The 18,596-nt window shown below is 40.3% G+C and overlaps 1 protein-coding gene across 1 annotated transcript in view; it reads right to left on the reverse strand.

Annotated features, from left to right (window-relative positions):
* sim2 (SIM bHLH transcription factor 2) overlaps nucleotides 1–16,668 on the reverse strand; it is a 94,844-nt gene extending 78,176 nt beyond the window's left edge. The window contains exon 1 of the mRNA XM_044371110.1: nucleotides 16,416–16,668. Coding sequence (XP_044227045.1) covers nucleotides 16,416–16,590 — 175 coding nt within the window. The 5' untranslated portion in view covers nucleotides 16,591–16,668. The remainder of the gene's footprint in view (nucleotides 1–16,415) is intronic.
* Nucleotides 16,669–18,596: the final 1,928 nt, after the last annotated feature.

Consider the following 18,596-nt stretch of genomic DNA (forward strand, 5'->3'; position numbering starts at 1 on the left):
AAAGGAGCATATTTTCTGTGCTCCTCACTTTTGGCTGCAAAAGAAGTCCTAAGATCTTTGATTCTCTTTCAGAAGCCCTGTGCTGGATCCCAACTAACAACCATTGGCTCCCTTACATTCTCCACCTTCTTGATGATTTTCTGGTCATCACTTCACCATCCTCACCTCAGGTTTAATACTCTCACAAAAGCTTTCTCTGAACTCGGCATCCCTTTCTCCGGGGAGAAAACTTCAGGGCCTGGCACATCCATTCAGTTCTTAGGCGTCACCCTGGACTCTTTCCAGGCATCTCTGCCTTCAGAGAAAATACAGTGCATCTCTCTGTTTCTGTCGAATTATCTCCTGGCAGACAGATGCACCAAACAGCTACTAGCCCTCCTTGGCCATCTCAATTATGCCATTCGCATAATTCCACAAGCAAAATCCTTCTTTATCCAACCTTTTGACTGAAGCTGCAGCTGTCCCCTCTCTTCATGATAGAGTCATTCTGGACAATGCCTGCAAAATGGAAATGCATATGTGGCAACATTTCCTGCCTTCTTGGAATGGCATTTCCTTCTTCTATGATGACTTCATCACCCAGCGTGAGGACATCCAACTTTACGTGGACACAGCTCCCTCCATAGGTTTCAGTGGCTACTATGGAGGGAGATGGCTTGCCTCTACTTGGCCCTCAGAGTTCATATCTCTTGTCTCAGAGTCCTGCTCACCTTCATCCGCACTTTACAAGCTATACCCCATTGTAATAGCTTCCATTCTTTGGGGGCATGAATTGGTCTAGGAAGTCCATATTTCTCCACTCTGATAACACTGCAGTCATAGAGATCCTCAACAAAGGTCAGTCTTGTTCTCCAGCCATCATGCAGTTCCTGTGCAGACTCTCTTTAATCTCAAGTCAACACCAGTTCATCTTCCGGGCAGCCCACATTCCTGGTTATCACAACAGCATTGCTGATTCATTGTCTCGCTTCTCATTCCAGAAATTCAGACACTTGGCCCCAGAATCAGATCTTCATCCAATACCTATCCGACTATTTTCAGCCACAACATTCAATTAGCTCCACAACTCACTTATAGCCTTCTCAGCCTGTGCATCTGTTCCCTACATTCAGGCTACATATCCCCTATAGTTGACTTAACCCTAGAATCCACTATTGTGCTGGCTTTTTTCGGATTCTGGAGGTGCTCCGAATTTGCCCCGACTTCATCTGCCTATATTCCTTCCATCCATCCCAGTCTATCTGACATAACCATCCACGCTTTCAACTCTCTCATATTCACGCCCCAAAGGAGCAAAACAGATCAGCTGGGAATTTCTTTCCCTATCTACATTTTCCGCCTCGCATCCTATCTCAGCCCATACGAGCCGCTGACCAAATACATCAGCTATAGGTATCTGCATCTCTAGGCATCTCTATACGGTCCTCAGCTGCTGATCTTCTCATGCATATTGCTCCTACATCCACAACAATCTTAATGATCTCCATCAAGCTTGCACTCAACTCAGCTCAATTTAAATCTGACTCTTTTGGGGGTCTGTAATCAGCTCAGGTGGAAACATGCCTGAGACAGAACCCCCACAGTGAGTCTCCCTCCAGTCTGTAGTATGTCCTCCCAGACCAGCCTAACAGACGATATCTTCCTTCCATCTCCACATCCATTCATCTGTCCTCAACATTCAATACCTCCTGAATTACCATTAAACCTTTAAGTGACATATTGTTGTGGCATGGTTCTTGCTTGTGAAATAAGGTTTAAAGTAAGATAACATGTAACTAACAGTTAACAAATTCAGTGTTTCACAGTGGTATAATACAACAAACAACATTACATTAAATTAGAAAATTCTAGGATGGCATTTAGACAGCATATTTATGTTCTCATCAACAAGAAACAATGCACATATGTTCAAGAGACAGAACCCCTGCAAAGCAGCATGACCAGACTCTGTCTCTCCCTCCACCCTGATGCATTGTGCTGACCCGCTGTCTGTGGTATTCACAGACATCTTTAACATCTCACTGGAGACATATACAATACACTGTAGATACATGACTTACATATATTTCTTTATATATATTCTTTGAGTTTTTGTTCATGTCAAAAAGTATCACTGCATGTATGAAATACACAACTTACTCAATCTTGTTTTCTATATATATGAATGAATTCTCACAAGCAACAAGCAGACAGAGCTTCTGCACAGGCTCCCTCTAAAACCCCACACAGTCAACAGGAATATGAACCACTTATAAATGCAAAACTGGGGAAAATCCACCTTATTCAAAGCCTTGAGAGAGAATTATTTTTGTTACTACTGAAAATAAGAAGCACATCAGGGTAAGCCCAAATGTCAGCACCAACCCATATTTGTCGGATGCAAGAGAGACTGTTCAAAATAATATGGACTCACTAAACCAAATGGGCTGTGGACACAGCGACCACAGAAACAGTAGCAACCCCTTTGTGGCTAGCATCGAGCTGACATTAGCCATAAGTGAAACGGCAGCTCACACAACCGGCACAGCGGCTCAACGTAGCATGGCCACTTACCCCACCACTTACTAACCCTTTCATTACATTTGCAACCCAGCAAAAAGCAGCAGATTTTTGACTTTGTGGCTTCTCTTCCGCTAAGCTGTCTGCTCCAGAAATATGGTGTCCACCCCTGTTACATTGTCATGATATAGGATAGAAAATGATCGAACTCAAACTTGTGCTCTCACTTGTGGCCAGCTAAGTTATGCTTTCACCTCTATGAACTATAACTATTGTACAACAAGCATCCCAGTTTCTCCGGCCCAAGCACCATTCCCTTGGCAGATTATGTCACCTCTCCTATAATGTATGTCCCAGCATGTGAAACATAGTTGTGGAGTGCAAGCTCAAGGTTATAACTCCATTTTGCCCAGTGATGCACAGCTGCCAAGGGGTAGGGAACCTGAACTGTGTGAATATGTCTAACCAAATTTGCTAGTAACTGAGCTATGACAGAGTGAATGAGTTTTATATTGTGTATTTTGCTCTTTTTTTCTTTGGATAAAGTGAATCAAGAAGCTAAATGCAACAGATGTGGTTTTGTTCAGACTCATTAGTACAGTGGGATTAAGTGCACCGTCATTGCAGGGTGCAACTTATATTGACAATTCATTGTGCAGTACTGTCCTGTATAAATTTTATGTCTGGAGGAACTATTGGCTGTTAGCCCATGATGCTAATCAGCTCACTGGAGTTCATGATAACACATCCCTCACAGTATTTATTAAGCCATTTATTGAATATCACCAAAGAACTTACATTAAAACTGTTGTAAAATAGTTTGTGGTGTTTTTACAGTAACTATCCCATTGTTAAACTGTATATCTGACCAGGTGTCTTCATCCTGCCAAAGTATTGCAGACATGCAGTAGCTCGTGGATAGGAGGAGAGGACTAAAACCACTTCTGCTCATCATGATGATATATGTGTGTGTTGGTAAAATGACACATTCTGAACCACTCCATGGCTAAAATTAGCACTTTTTTGGTTAGAAACTATATATATATATGCTAAATGTTTTAAAGAAGCAGCATTTTCACCACTCAGGGGTTTTTGTTTTTGAAAGCAAATTGTTTTATTGGCATATAAAATTGCCCAATAAAGTTGGACAATGAAATAGTATGATGTGGTTTTATATATATATATATGCACAATTTCATAGTTTGGATATAATGTTGAACAATTACCTATAGCATGTAACTTGGTAGCATGTAACTCTTATCATCATAAATATACACTGAATATTACCAGAGCTTTCTAGACATTTCTTTTTCACATGTAACCTTACAGTCCAGTAATCATTCCATGGCGTGTCTGGCGCAGTATCTGTTGTATCTATGAATGATTAGCTCCTACTAATGTGCAGGTTGGCTTGCATGGCAGCCCCTTCCATCAGCATATGAATGTGTGTGTGAATGGGTGAATGTGGCTTGTAGTGTAAAAGCACTTTGAGTGGTCGGAGGACTAGAAAGGCGCCATACAAGTGCAGTCCATTTACCATTTACAAGAGATAGCAACTCAGGCCATATGTGTATCGCCCACCACTGGATTTGAGAAGCCATGTCTGCTGAACACAAGCTTTCCATTTTGTTAGTTGCAAAGCATGAGAGAAAGGTTTCCCACCACACTGATGAAAAGACCAGTCCATTCACAGATGGATTTTGTAACTGACATAAGGTGACCACCAAGTTTGCCAACCATGATCAATATGACATGCATTAGAATCAGTTAGAAGGCTGTCATCTCTCAAACACACACCTATAACTGCCTTGCTTTCTTAACAAGTGGAGAAAGATCAGAAAATTGTCAGAACAGTTTTGGAGCTGCTTTTTAGATCCATAAAATTCTTTGTACATGAGGGATGTCCATAGCAAGCCATAAGATGGCATTTTATGGCAGCTTATGATGGAGTGGGTGTATGATTTGCCCAGGGCATGTGGGTGGCATCAGTGATGAAACAACTGGATATCCAATATTATTCAGAATGAAATATTACAGCACATATTCTTTGGACCAATGGCTGATGGAACCACTGATGTATGTGTATGTGGGCATTTTTCATGCAGTTTACAGTATGTGGACACAAACCTAACAGTTGTGAATGTTTTTTTCAGGCTCTGTAGTGCCTCTGATACCACCACAGATCACCACTTTTTTCCTGCATCAGAGACATTGTTATGCATTTGAACTTGCCCATGGATCGCCTTCTGGTTTTTTGTTTTTAGGGCACAAGTAATATGTCTGGCCATTTTTCAGATGTGCAGGCAAAAGTGAAGGCACCATGTCCCTGTTTGTTCATTGCAGCAATCATATAGATTTTCACAAGACATTGTTCCTGTCACTTTTCGGAGCCAACAATGTTTTCTGTCACTTATTGTCATTGTGCCTAACAAGATGAGCCGTGTACACAAAGGCAATCAAGTGCTGCTTTTTCCTCATATGCAGTGCTTTTGGAGAAACTTAAAATGCTGCAGCAAGACAAAACAATGAGTACTGATACACAAGCAGTTATCTTGCCTGTATAGAGAAGCAATTAAGGCGAGGACATACAGCCATGGCCAAAATGCTCCAACACAGACAGTCAAGTGCTGGGGGTGCACTGCAGTGTGTTAGTATACTCAGACAATGCATGCATGGCCTGAGAGAAGATGCATATGTACAAGAACTAGTGACAAAAGTGAATGCATGTTCATCACAAAACAATTCACAAATTTTCAATCCACCAAGAAACAACAGAGCTCCGGCTTATTTGAGAGATATGCAGACTATGCAGAACGTCACACCTGCATATATATATATACCTGGGACATCAACAGTGGCAATGTGAATTCTATCAGGTCGTGGACCTTATGACATCACAGCTGGACCACTGACTTGATCAGCCTGGAATGAAAGTTGTCGCCCAGAGCAAGAAAAATAATAATAGATGCTGTAAATGGCCTAATCTGGAAATATTTATGGAACTTTGTCTCTGACTGTCACTGTTGCCTGCTCTGAGAGATCATTCTCCACTATTCTGCAGCTAAAAACGTGGTTAAGCAGCACTATAACGCAAAAAAGACAAGAAAAGAAATATCTGGCTTTGCTGCATGTCCATCATGACATTTTGGAAAGGTTGGACATTGAGCCTTTAATGAAAACCTTTGTCCAGAACACGAAGCCACATTTATATCCTTCAGTTAAATATCATACACACACATCTACAGTGTGCAGCTCCTCTCATCAAAAATATGTTCTTGTGCATGCATGAACAGTCACTTTACTGAGTCACTGAACAATCTTTTTTGTAACAAAGGACAAATTATTAGAAGCAAAATTACAGCGGTAGCTCGGACTGTGTCTGAACCTGCTCCTAGCATTGAGTGCCCATTTACTTGTTTTAATACAATTAATATTGTGGTTATAAATAAGGGCATTGCCAATATGAAAAATTCCTCCTGCTCTCTCAACATTATTCTTGCTCACTTTCTTAAACAAACCCTCCCAGCCCTTTTTTGGTTGAGTTGGTCCAAGCTCTGTTATGCAAACCATTTTGCTGTCTTTTTTTTGGGTCCTCGTCCCCTGAGAGGGAAGGGTCACTGCAAATCAGTACAAAGTTGTTCTGAGTGATCACCTTTATCCTATGATGAAGTGGTTTCTTCCAGGATGACAATGCCCCCATCCATAGGACGTTGTCGTCCCCATCCATAGGGCATCCATAGGGCACAGTCAATCCCCTGTGGGCACCCCAGCCCGCAGCGGATGTATCTGTGAGGACTAGCTAGAGATAGACCCAGAGCGCTCCCCAGAGCGCTAGTGACAGTCCCAGAGTGCTCCCCCTTGCTATAGTGGCTGGATCCCTCCACCAGGAGATGGCACTGTGAAGCCTCCACGAGACCACAACCTCAGTCTGGTGGGACCCCTGCGGATGCAGACCCAAGCTCAGCAGGCACTGCTGGACGGGTTGCATGTGCAGGAGGGCTAGAGGGACCATTTGCACCATGGCAGCCATGAGGCCCACGAGATGAATTCGACCCGAAAATACAGCTGGAAGGCAGGCTGCAAAGGCCTGCTGCCGCTCCGGAGTCAGTATGATGATCTCCCTCCTGGAGTCCAAAACCATGCCCAGGAATGTTGTCACTTAGGCAGGCTGGAGCTTGCTCTTCTCATAGTTCAGGTGCAGGTCCAGGGCTTGGATGTGCTCCAAGAGCAGGGCCACATGACAACAGCATTAGTCCTCTGAGGCTGCCAGCCAATCATTAAGATAATTGAGGATCCTCAGCCCTCACTGCCTCATGGGTGCAAGGACTGCATCCATGCAGTGGGTGATTGTCCAGGGAGACAGAGATATGCAAAAAGGCAGGACCCAAAACTCAAATATCTTGCCCTCAAAGCTGAAGTGCCCCCACCCTGAGGCGACAGCCTGCCCCACCCTGGGAACAGTCAACATCCTGCAACGCAGGGGATGAAGGTAATTGTTGAGCCCCCTGAGGTCCAGAATAGGACAAAATCCCCCATCCCACTTGGGGACCAAAAAGTAGCAGCAGAAAAGCCCCACCTGTTGATTCCCACACTCCATATGGCATTCTCCAAAAGGGAGGACAGTTCTGCTCACAGTACCTTTGCATGTTGAGGGTTGACAACAGTGGTGAAAGTGGCCGACCTTGTTACAGGAGGTCTGAGAGAAAACTAAGTGGTAGCCCTGGATCAAGGTGAACACGACCCACGGGTCTGCCCCTAAAGCCAACCAAGCCTCTCTGCAATGGCTCGTTAACAGGGGGTGCTGGCTGGCCAGGGTTTGGGAATCTTGGGGAGGAGCCTGGGTAGCTGGTCCTCCCCTCCTTAGTCTGAGTTTGCCTACAAAAAGCCTCCAGCTATGGCCTGAGGTCCCCTGGTCCCCAAGCTGCAACCTCTAGAGCTGGCTGAGGCACGGCTGGTCTGGATCATCTGGAGCCCCTGGTGTGTCTAGAGAGGCTATGAGACCTCTCGTGCACAGCAGCAGCACTCCCATGCCTGCTGCAGCAACCTAGCTGCATCCGGTCCAAACATAGCTGAAGGGTCCACCAGCAATTTCAGCAAACAGTCCCGATCTCCCTGCTGGAGCTGGGACTGGGACAGCCACAGATGGCGTCTAATGACCCAAAAGGATTCCAGGGCTCTACCAGCAACCTCTGCCTGTTCTTTCATAACTGAAGAGAAGAATGAGGAAGCCGTTTGAAGCTCACCAGCCATGCCCGAACCCCCAGAACCTTCCTGCACTTGGTGGTCATGGGTCACAGAGGTAGAGGGATATTATGGCCCCAGTATTTGCCAGATAACCTCATCAAAACAGCAGGCCAACAAGGTGCTCCCCGCCATCTGTCCACAGTTTAAAGGGTACATATTATGCTTTTCCTTATTTTCAGACATGTATATATATATAATGTCACAATGTCAGATGTTCATGTTAAAAGTGGCTGACATGTCAAATAACTAGGTAAACATATTTAGCAGTAATCCCTGTGATCAAAAAACACCAGCTTCAGACTGCTCTGAACGTTTTTTTCTACTTTCAGCCCGAGCTGATTTCTTTATATGGACATCTGCTACATGCACAGCGCGCAAGTTCGCGGCTCTGCTCCCAGAGTAGCCATGACTCCATTACAAAGCACAGCAAAGTAAAATAAGTGGTTTACCTAATGGAGGTGTGCTGGTTGTCTGCAGCTCTTTATAAAACATCTCACTGTGGCTGTTTCTGCTTGTACTATTCCTCCCTGCATTATTCCTAACTGATCCGCTGAACAAATAGCTCAAATAGCTCCATATGTTGTTGTTTCGACCGTTTTTTAGCGCCACTAACGAAGCTTTGCTAATTCAGTGATGAACAAGTTTTTATTTCCTGTAAATTCTTCACAATAAAAGTCTCCTGTTAGTTAGTCATTTAAAAGCTTTTAATTTGAAGCAGTAAAGCAGGAAATGTTTGGTTTGCATTGATGGTAAAGTTACACAACTCTGATATGTAAAGCTGGCCAATCAGAACAGAGTGGGTTCCTCGGTAGGGAGGCCTTAAAGAGACAGGGGCTAAAACGGAGTGTAAGAGTAACTGTGTATATTGAGGGGCTGCATAAAGGGCTAGTATAAGATGAATAAGGACTTTTTTGAACTGTGAATCATGCAAAACTACTCTAGTGGAGTCCAAAAATAAAATTTTAGAGCTGAAATGAGCATAATAGATCCTCTTTAAGCTTTGTTCATTGTGCTCAAAGGAAGTTTCTATGTCCACATCCTCTGAGTCTACTACCTCCTCCTCTAGCACCTGTATGGGGGTAGGAAGGGGGTTGGCGCAAGGCCTCCTGTCACAGGCCTCTTTGAACACTCCCCCTTTCCCTTTGTGGCTTCAGCCATTCTCCCAACTTTCTCCTTGGGTGTGCCAGAAAGAGGGGAACAAGCCCGCTTCACTCCAAAAAAGCGACAGTGGGCCTCTCTGGTATGTGCAGACAGAATGAAACAGTCCATGCACAACTGAGGGTTCTCCCTGGACATTATGGCATGCTGATGCCCCAAACACAGCACACATTCATCATGACTGTCTTCAAAAGGCACGGAAACCCCACAATCCACACAGGAGTGTTCTTGGTGGGTAGCCATGTTGACATCCACCACTCTTAGTCAGGGGGCAGGGACTGGCAGAAACCTGGAAGTTCCAGTCACCACTGTGTTTACCACCAGCCCCATGGGACACTAGCTTCCTACTTTAACACAAGTGGATAGACTAAGTTTAGAGAAAGATATATCATCAGAAGAACTCCTGTCTTCTATGGCTACACTTCAAAATGGTAAAGCTCCTGGTTTAGATGGCCTGCCAATCAAGTTTTATAAAACCTTCAAATTAGGGATGCATAATATTATCGGCACGTCATTGGTATCAACCAATAAAAGCTCTAAAATGAAATATCAGCATCGGCCATTTCTGCTGATTATGAGAGGCCAATTTGTTGCCTTCTCCTCCGCCACCTGACTGTGCTTCCCTCCACGGACTGTTTCACCCCAATGGTCCCTGTGCTTCCTCGCACAGGCTCCACTTCACTCAGCTGCCCGTCTGACCCACTCTTTCTTCCCACTTTAACCTGAATAACAAACTGAGCTCAGTGCTCTGGTTGGATCCACATGGAGAGCCGGGGCTAATGTTAGCTGAGAAGCTAGCGGTGCGTTAGCCGCAGCATGACTGGAGGGAAGCACAGCCAGCTAGTCTCCGTTAGCCTCTGCTAGCCTCTCAGCTAACATTAGTCTTGGCTCTCCATGTGGATCCAACCAGTGCACCGAGCTCCAGTTCGTGAATCAGGTTAAAGCGGGAAGAAGCAGCGGGTCTGACAGGCAGCTTGCGTGAAGTGGAGCCTGTGGAGGAAGCACGGGGACTGTTGGGGTGAAACAGTCCATCGAGGAGCTGCTATGTTCGACTGTGCAGACAGGAAACACCTCAGCTGACAGGATGTACCACTCTGTTTGGGGGGGATCTTCTTTTTAGTCTATAAAGGCGGTTGGCAACCAGCATATTATGTGCATTAACGCCACCTTCTGCTCCGGAGTGTGGACCAGAGATTAAATACTATACATTAATCCTGTCTGTCTAATAAACTCAAAGAAAATTCTACTGCTCCACCCACTTGGCAAGTTCTTTAAAGTTTTAATGCTGAGCTCCTGAACTCCAGTCTTCCTAAGTTCTTTCTTCATATATTGTCTTTCTCGATCAATACTTCAAGTACAATCTATGCTTGCATGCATAATAGTCTCCTCAGCCAGCTGGAAAAAAAATATGTGCATATATCGGTATCTGCATCGGCAATCGGCCACAATGAGTTGGAAATATCGGCATATCCGTTATCGTCAAAAAATCCAATATCGTGCATGCCTACTTCAAATTATTTATTGCCTCTTTTTCTTTCTATAATCAATGCTTGTTTTAGTAAAGGTTGTCTCGCTCAGTCTTTATGTGTGGCTCCTATTATTCTACTCCAAAAGAAGGATAAAGATCCTCTCCAGTGTTCCTCCTATAGGCCAATTTCAATTCTTAATGCAGATTATAAAATCATTGCTAAAGTCCTTGCATTACAGCTTGAGAGAGATTTACCCAGTCTTATTCATTAAACCAAACTAGATTTGTTCATGGTTGTACTTCTACTGATAATTTACGCAGGTACGTTGATATTCTTTACCACACTGATGAACTTAATCCCCAGAATGTTATTCTCTCTGTCGATGCTGAAAAAGCATTCAACAGGGTTGAATGGAAGTATTTTATGTCTGTCCTTAGAAGATTCAGTTTTGGTTTTAAGTTTTGTCACTGGGTACAAATTCTTTATAGTTTTCCTATGGCTGTTGTTAAAACGAATACCAACAATTCTTAACTCTTTTTGTTTTCAAGAGGCACAAGACAAGGTTGCCCATTGTCTCCTGCACTGTTCGCCACTGCTATCGAGCCATTAGCTGCAATGATTAGACTCATGAATATATTAAATGTGTTAAGATTGAGAAGGAGGAGCATCTTATATCTTTGTATGCTGACAATATTTTGTTGTATTTTCATGACCCTGTAAATTCAATACTATTTATGTTATCTCTCTTTGAAAATTTTGGGAAGATATCAGGCTACAAAGTTTACTGGGACAAAACTGAGATAATGCCAATTTCCAACTTTGACTATACCTCATTGAAGAGTCAACTCATTTGGAACTGGTCCATTAAATGTATTATTTATTTAGGTATGTTCATTCCTAGATAATCAGAAGACACTTTAAGTTTGAATTACCAGTAGTTAATAAAATATCAGAGGAATTAAAGAGAATTGGTCAGCTTCCCATTTCCCTTATTGGTAGAATTAACATAGTTAAAATGTCTGTTTTGCCAAAGATTTTATATTTATTTCAAAATCTTCCAACTATTCTACCACAATCTTTTTTTAAAAGGGTACAGAGTCTGGTGTCTTCCTTTATTTGGAACAACAAATCCCCACGAGTTTGGATGCCAGTGTTGTGTTTACCATATGAATATGGTCGCCTGAAGCTTCCCAACTTTATTATTTTTTGTCATCTCAGTTTACTCAGATTAAACAATGGTTTTTAAATACTTTCTGTTCATGGAAAAGAATAGAATCCTTGGATATTTGTCCACACAACTTGGAACATTTACTATATATTGATTTCACAGAAGTGGAAAAAATCACCAAGAATCCTGTTATACTAAATTGCCTCTGTATTTGCAAATTGTCCCATAAATTATTAGGTTACAAGAATCCCCTTTCCCCTTTCTCCCCAATTTGGAAAAATCCAAGTATTTCATGTTGTAGGGATGACACGTTTAAACCTTGGTACAATAAAGGTATAACAAGTTCTCACTTGTTTGAAAGTGGGACTTTTCTCTCATGTGCTCAATTTCAACAGAAATATGGAGTTCCATCTTCCTATTTATTAAGATTTTTTTAATTAAGGCACATAGTAAATACTGAGCGGGGTTCTCTTCAAGAACCTAAGCCATCAAAGATAGATTGATGTTATATTAAACAAAAAAAGAAAAAGTTATTTCAAAGATTTGAACTGGGAACAAGACCTTCATATGGAAATACAGCAAGAGGATTGGTCTCATATTCATAGGAAAGTTCATAAATGCTCTTACAATCCAAGGCATAAACTAGCTCTCTTTAGATTTAGATAGATAGGGTTTATTATACTCTAGAGAAATTAAATAAAATAAACAGTGAGATGTCTTGGGATTGTAAGAAACAAAAAGATGTTTTTCATATGTTTTGGTCATGTGACTTACTTTCTTTATTTTGGAACTCTGTTACCGAGTTGATATCTTAGAGTTTACATGTATCTGTTCCCCTTTCACCTCGTGTATGTCTTTTGGGAACAAGTATGTCTGGCAAGTGGAATAAATATATAAGTAGGTACATAGATATTGCCTTGCTGGCAGCTAGGAAGTGCATAACTTTAAATTGGAAGGTATCCAAACCCCCAGTAATAGTCCACTGGTGGAATGAACTCTCAAGTTACCTTACATTGGACAACATTTATTATAAGAGTAAAGGCAGATCCTCAGACTTTTTAAAAAATATGACAATCTCATAGAGATTTTGATTTTACCCTAACTTCTTACACAAATGTTAGGGACTATGACAACAGTAGGATCTGAGTGCAAAAGTTTGTGTTGTTTTGTCTGTCTTTTATCTTGTTTATTGTTTTGAGGTTATGATATGTTTGGATATCAGTTAGAGTCATTGTTTGGAATGGGCTAGTCCCTCATTTAGGGCTGGACGATGGCTCGATCTTATTGTTTGTCATCCTTCAGTGGAATCATATCATGGTGGAGTCATATCATTTTATTTTATTTTTTTAACATCCTGACACGTACTTCTGCTGTTTGGATTTGATGTTGATAGGAAAATTTAATAAAGTAAGATAAAGTGAAGTATGGTAGAAATATTATTTGATTGTTTCTGTTTTGTCTGATATCACTCCTAGCATTTTCAATTGGTTCAAAGAGATGATCATTATTCTAAATACTTGGTGTGGTTTTTTGCACACATGAACCATATCATGGTGTATACTTACATTGAGAAAGACCCTAATGATTCTCATGATGTGGATTTCAACCATGTTGTCCAGCCCTATACCCTTACTACTTCCTTTTATTTTCCCCTTCATTTTGTCACATGTTTGTTATGTCTCATGTTGTGTTTTCTTTGTCTTGTTTTGTTTTTTTTGTGGGGGATCTGATACATGGGGAATGAGATTTATGTATGTATATTCCTCATGTTGTATGCAAAATATATAAGAAATTTTGAAAAACAACATAATTTCATACCAGTAGGGAGGTAACACTTTATAATACAGCTCACCAATTACAGTGTTATTACACTGTATGAATCTAGTACTAATGAAAATACTGGTTCTTTTTGTTTGCCTTTTATTAACGTGTTGGCACAGTGGAAGAAAACAGGGCTATAGTGAACAAGGGATTAACAATTTGGCATTCTGGAAAGAAGGAAAAATTGATTACACTTTAAGTATGTTTGTAAATACTGGTTATGTTAGTGAGAAACAAAACTGAAGTTTGGGGAAAATGGTGTTAACATTAATACTGATATTCTGCAAAAACTATAAAGTTTCCATGGCAATGATCACTAATGCCTCTAAATTGTACTAATATAGTGCTTGAGTAATACTTTCCATCTCTGAGAATTTCATTATAAGGGATATGCAGAATTATGGTATGTATTTCAATACATACGTACACATTTTCATTTACAGGCATATGTAGAATTACGGTGTGCAATAAAATCTAGACCAGAACTGAGAAGCATATTTAATAGCCTTAAGTGTTAAATTAACTATTTTGAAAACCTTATTAAAAAATATTACCGAAACATTGTTTCAAAATTGCCCTGTGGCTCTGGAAAAAAAATATGTTGAATTGAATAGGAATACCAACATAAAATAAAATGAAATAAATCTAAATTATATGCAAAAATATACCTTTGACTGTAGGCCTTTTCATTAAAACTGTCAACATGCAATCCATATCTCAATTTTTAAATGTTTTTTTTATTTTATTTTAATTTTCAAACCTTTTAAAAACTACCATGAAGTCCATAATCATTCATTCTTCAGTCTCAGTGAGAATGAAACAGCAGTGAATTCTTTCAGCAGCGGAGGTAAAGCAATTAACAATAATCAGGCTACTATGTTTCCAAAGTCTGCTATCCAGAGTTTTTTTTTTAAAAAAAGTAAAAATAGGGATATCACTCACTTTTCAGGGTATGCACATAGTGAAGTGTTTACACATTTAATTTTTATCTGTTTTGTCAATTTCAGCTTAAGTAATAACAACTGTATTTGCAGCCTTTAGCGGAAGTAATTGAAGATTAGTGGAATTATGTGACTTGTTTCTAATTCTGTCTGATATTCTTGTCTGTATTTAAAGTGACGCAATAACACACAGGCGTGTTGCCCGACCATGAGAACTGGTGGAGCCGTCGTGAAAGTATCAAATTGAGTGCTTCCACGCGCCTCAAGATAACTCGAAGTTGACCCCCCTTTCATACACCAACCTATTACAGTCTAATGATTAATCCTACATTAATCTATTATCATAAATGAGGAAGTTTTTGTCTTACAAATTTCTGACTTTCCCGTATCCCGCAGCTCTACATTATTGAACAATGTAGAGTTGTAGGACTACAAAATAATCATCCACAAAGTGATCCACGATATCCTATATCCTTAAAACACACCTATGGTTCAGATGTTGGCCTAATCAGCATTAGGAATTCACACGCTAATGGAGTGAAGAAATGTGCATGCAGGTTGTCGGTGGAGGGTTGGTGCATCGCGTACACAGATGTATTGACGGCCTCGCTGGACTCTAACGCATCAGCTACCGGGTGGCCCGGCCATAAAAGGCCGTGTGTTAACTCTCACTTTATGAGTGATGACAGAGAGGAAAGGCTTCGTTTCCCTGCCCTCTAACCTGCACTGATGTAGCTGTATTTGGCCTAATGAAATAATTTACCTTGATGAATGAATGAGATGTTTGGACTTGACACCAGCTTTTAATCAGACTGAGAAAACAACGTCAAATCTTCCATGATTCTCTAATTAACAAAATTAGTTTAACAGCCCTGGCGTTATAATTGAGTGAAGGAATAAAGCAAACTTACAGTCTGAAATTCACTTTCACGTTTACTACTACGAGGAGCGTCAAATCTAATTTTATTTCATGGAGAAGTAATGGCAAAATATATATAAAGCTGTTATTATTATTATTATTATTATTATTGGCTACTTTGCAGACAAAAGTCTTAATGTCGTAAAAAGTTTATTATTTTATTACAAGCTCTCTGTGGAAAGACGACCTGCAAAACATTTTAAGACTCAATTGACATTTATTTTATTAACTTTAACTTTTTGAAAAACGTTTTTACTCATTCCTGCTACAGTTCTACTGTGATATGTTTCCATTACAGAGCTTGCTTTCTTCAAATATATATCTAAACAAATTTTAATTAATTATTTAAATTAAATTTAAATTACTATGTCAACATAGTTTTTAAATTGGTTAAAAAAATAGATAGCTTACCGCTCTCTAAAAGGGCACCCTTTATAAAGGGTTCATCAGTTTTAATAAATGATTAATAAATCATTTACTTGGATCATTATGGAGATATTAACAAGAACAACTTTTGGGTGATTATGCTTTCCATGTGGTAGTAATGCATTCAGTAAATTATTAAAATATACTCGTGGACCTCTCACTTTGTAATAAACAATATAGAGCATTAGTAAATTGTTTATTAGCTATAAAAAAACCCATTAATTATTACAAAATATTCCTTATTAGAAAGTGGTACGAAAAACATATTGGCTATGATCCGTTTCTCCCCATATAGTCAACAGATTCATTTTCTCTTCGTCACTGCAAATAATTTAAAACAGTGTGAAAACTATGTGTAAACTATCTATGTATGAATTTGTTGGATGTTTGCCACAGAATTCCCGCACGTCTGTTCTTACAGAATCCTATTCCTCTTCTAACACCTATATTTTCCATATATTGAGAACTAATAGATTTTGATATATATAAAAGTTAAAGGTTTGCCACTTTTGCTACTTTACTAGGCTATTATAAAACATTTGGAAGATGTTTCTTTGACAAATGTGATTTTGAATATATTACATTAGTTGAACATTTCAATACTGCATGTTCGTTGTTTGATTATTCCCCTTTTGAGTCTTGAATAGACTTGATCTGCACGCGGGTCCTCAAAATCTGAAATTTGAATGGGCCCTGTTATTATAGTATGGTAATACTCATTGTCCCTCTGTGAGCGGCTTTAGGCTGCTGTGTTCGCTCAGGGTGCCTACCGTCGGGGAAGACTGCCCTCATCTTGAGGTAGCTGCTGGTCAGCCTGATGATGGAGGCCTTGTCCAGCTGGGAGGTGATGGCCGCCGGCAGAGGCAGTAGTTTGGCCAGCTCATAAAACTCTCCGTTCTCGTTTTCTCTCCGCGTCTTCGCCGCGTTCTTGGACTTTTCCTTCATTTCTGGAAGTTTCAGACAATTGATTCTAGCATAACATTAAGTCTTCGCTGAGCTTTTTCCATAGACTCGTGTAACAAATAGTTATTTTACTGACAGAATAAAATCGTTCCTCTAGCATCCCAATTATAGGGGTTCCTATAAAGAAAACGTTGAAATGATGAGCAGGATTATATTGTGACTCCAAAGAACAGAGCAGACTATAAACGTGTTTTATAACCTAAGCCGCTCGGCGCACTCCAAAAGCCAGAGAAAAGGCTGACTGCTTATTTTCCCATATGTCCGAAGTATCCTTATTAAAGCTTTGACCAACTTTCTGGTGTGTTATTGCTCCGCCGAGTCTCTCCAGCTTCTACTGTTCAACAGTAATAGCAGACAAAGTTGCAAATACCCCGTGGATGAACGCCACGTTTTCACGGTGCTGTCAGTTTTCCACCCATCCGCAGCTTTGTGGACATCCACAGTCTCGTACGCCAAAAGGAAAAACAAATCCAGCAGAAGTTATTATACGAGTGTTGCAATCTAATGTTGAGAATAGGGCAGCGGAAGACTGCAAACTGAAATGGTCAGAAAACCCCTCAGATCCGACCCGGACTGTCTCTCTCTCTCTCTCTCTCTCTCTCTCTCTCTCTCTCTCTCTCTCTCTCTCTCTCTCTCTCTCTCTCTCTCTCTCTCTCCCCCCTCTGTGTGTGTGTAAGAGTGTGTAATTATTAAACTGCTCTATAATGATTAGCTACACTATGGCTATACTGTATACAATAACATATTCACAAAATAAATTCAACAACTATAATATTTATTATATAATAATATTTCATACTTTTAACCCTCAAGAGCGTGACCCCCTGAAGAGTGTCATTGCTTCCTTGTGAAATGAATGTTACTATGGTTCGGAGACCTTTGTTTGTTTGTTTGTTTAATCTTAAACGGGCATTGTAGTAGGAGAAGAAGGTTAAAAACAAAAATACAGCTCACAAAGAGGATTCAGTTAAAAATGTTAACGTTCACCATATCCATCATCAAATAGGCTACATTTTATTGCGGTATATGTTTAAGCTGCAAAATGCATTTTAAAGTATTTTGGGGAGATGTTTGCCTTTATTATATAGTGACAGTAGTGAGCCACCAGAATATGAGGAGAGAGAGGCATAGATGGCATGCAATAAAGGTCCTCAGCCTGATTCTTTGTGATTGTTGTGTATTTATACACATGCGTTTATATACTGAAGTTATTACTAATTTAATGTAATCGTTGTTAGTAGGCCTATCAACATTCTGCGACTTACCAGCTACATTAATTAACAATAACATTTCCTCATTATCTTAATAGAAAACTTAATCCAGGCAATGTTATGTTTCCTCTGAAACATATTTGCTGTTGCAATTAGTTGAATACAAACGTTTGCCTGAGCATGGAGCTGAAATCAAGGTGTGTCTATGGCTGGCGCTAATATTTCTGTCGCATTTTCATTGATAAAAATAAAAATTTAAGTCTAGAAAGAACATAACCCTGGCCAAAATTTTGACATACTAATACATCTATTCCAACTTCTCTCCAAATAGAAAACACCATTTCCCTCCAATCCAGTAAATAATAATGAAAAAAAAAAACAACAATAAGGATATGGTTTACAAATTCCACCAAAATTAGAATAGCATGAGCAACATATTGCCCTATAGACTGTACTGTTATTTAACTGTAGAAACTCTATCAGACTAAATATTATATTATGATATTTTGGTCCTGGAATTTTATATGTTCATTGATATTTCCTAAGAAGTAGGTAGGCTAGTAATTTGTGTAAATTCTAGACCACTCCTTGTAAAATATATACTGAGTTGCTTTTGTTGAACATTTCAATTACAAGTCAAAGGAGCTGCATGTCCACAGAGCTGGAGCCAGGTCCCCTCCAACTCGAGGCTGCAGTCTATCAAGACCAAAACCCCACACCACAAGCAGAGTTTCTTTCACAGCTGGCCTCATCAACAAGGCCTGGGCCCCCCACTGA

The sequence above is a fragment of the Thunnus albacares genome, chromosome 13 (genome assembly GCF_914725855.1).
Source record: "Thunnus albacares chromosome 13, fThuAlb1.1, whole genome shotgun sequence".
NCBI lineage: Eukaryota > Metazoa > Chordata > Actinopteri > Scombriformes > Scombridae > Thunnus > Thunnus albacares.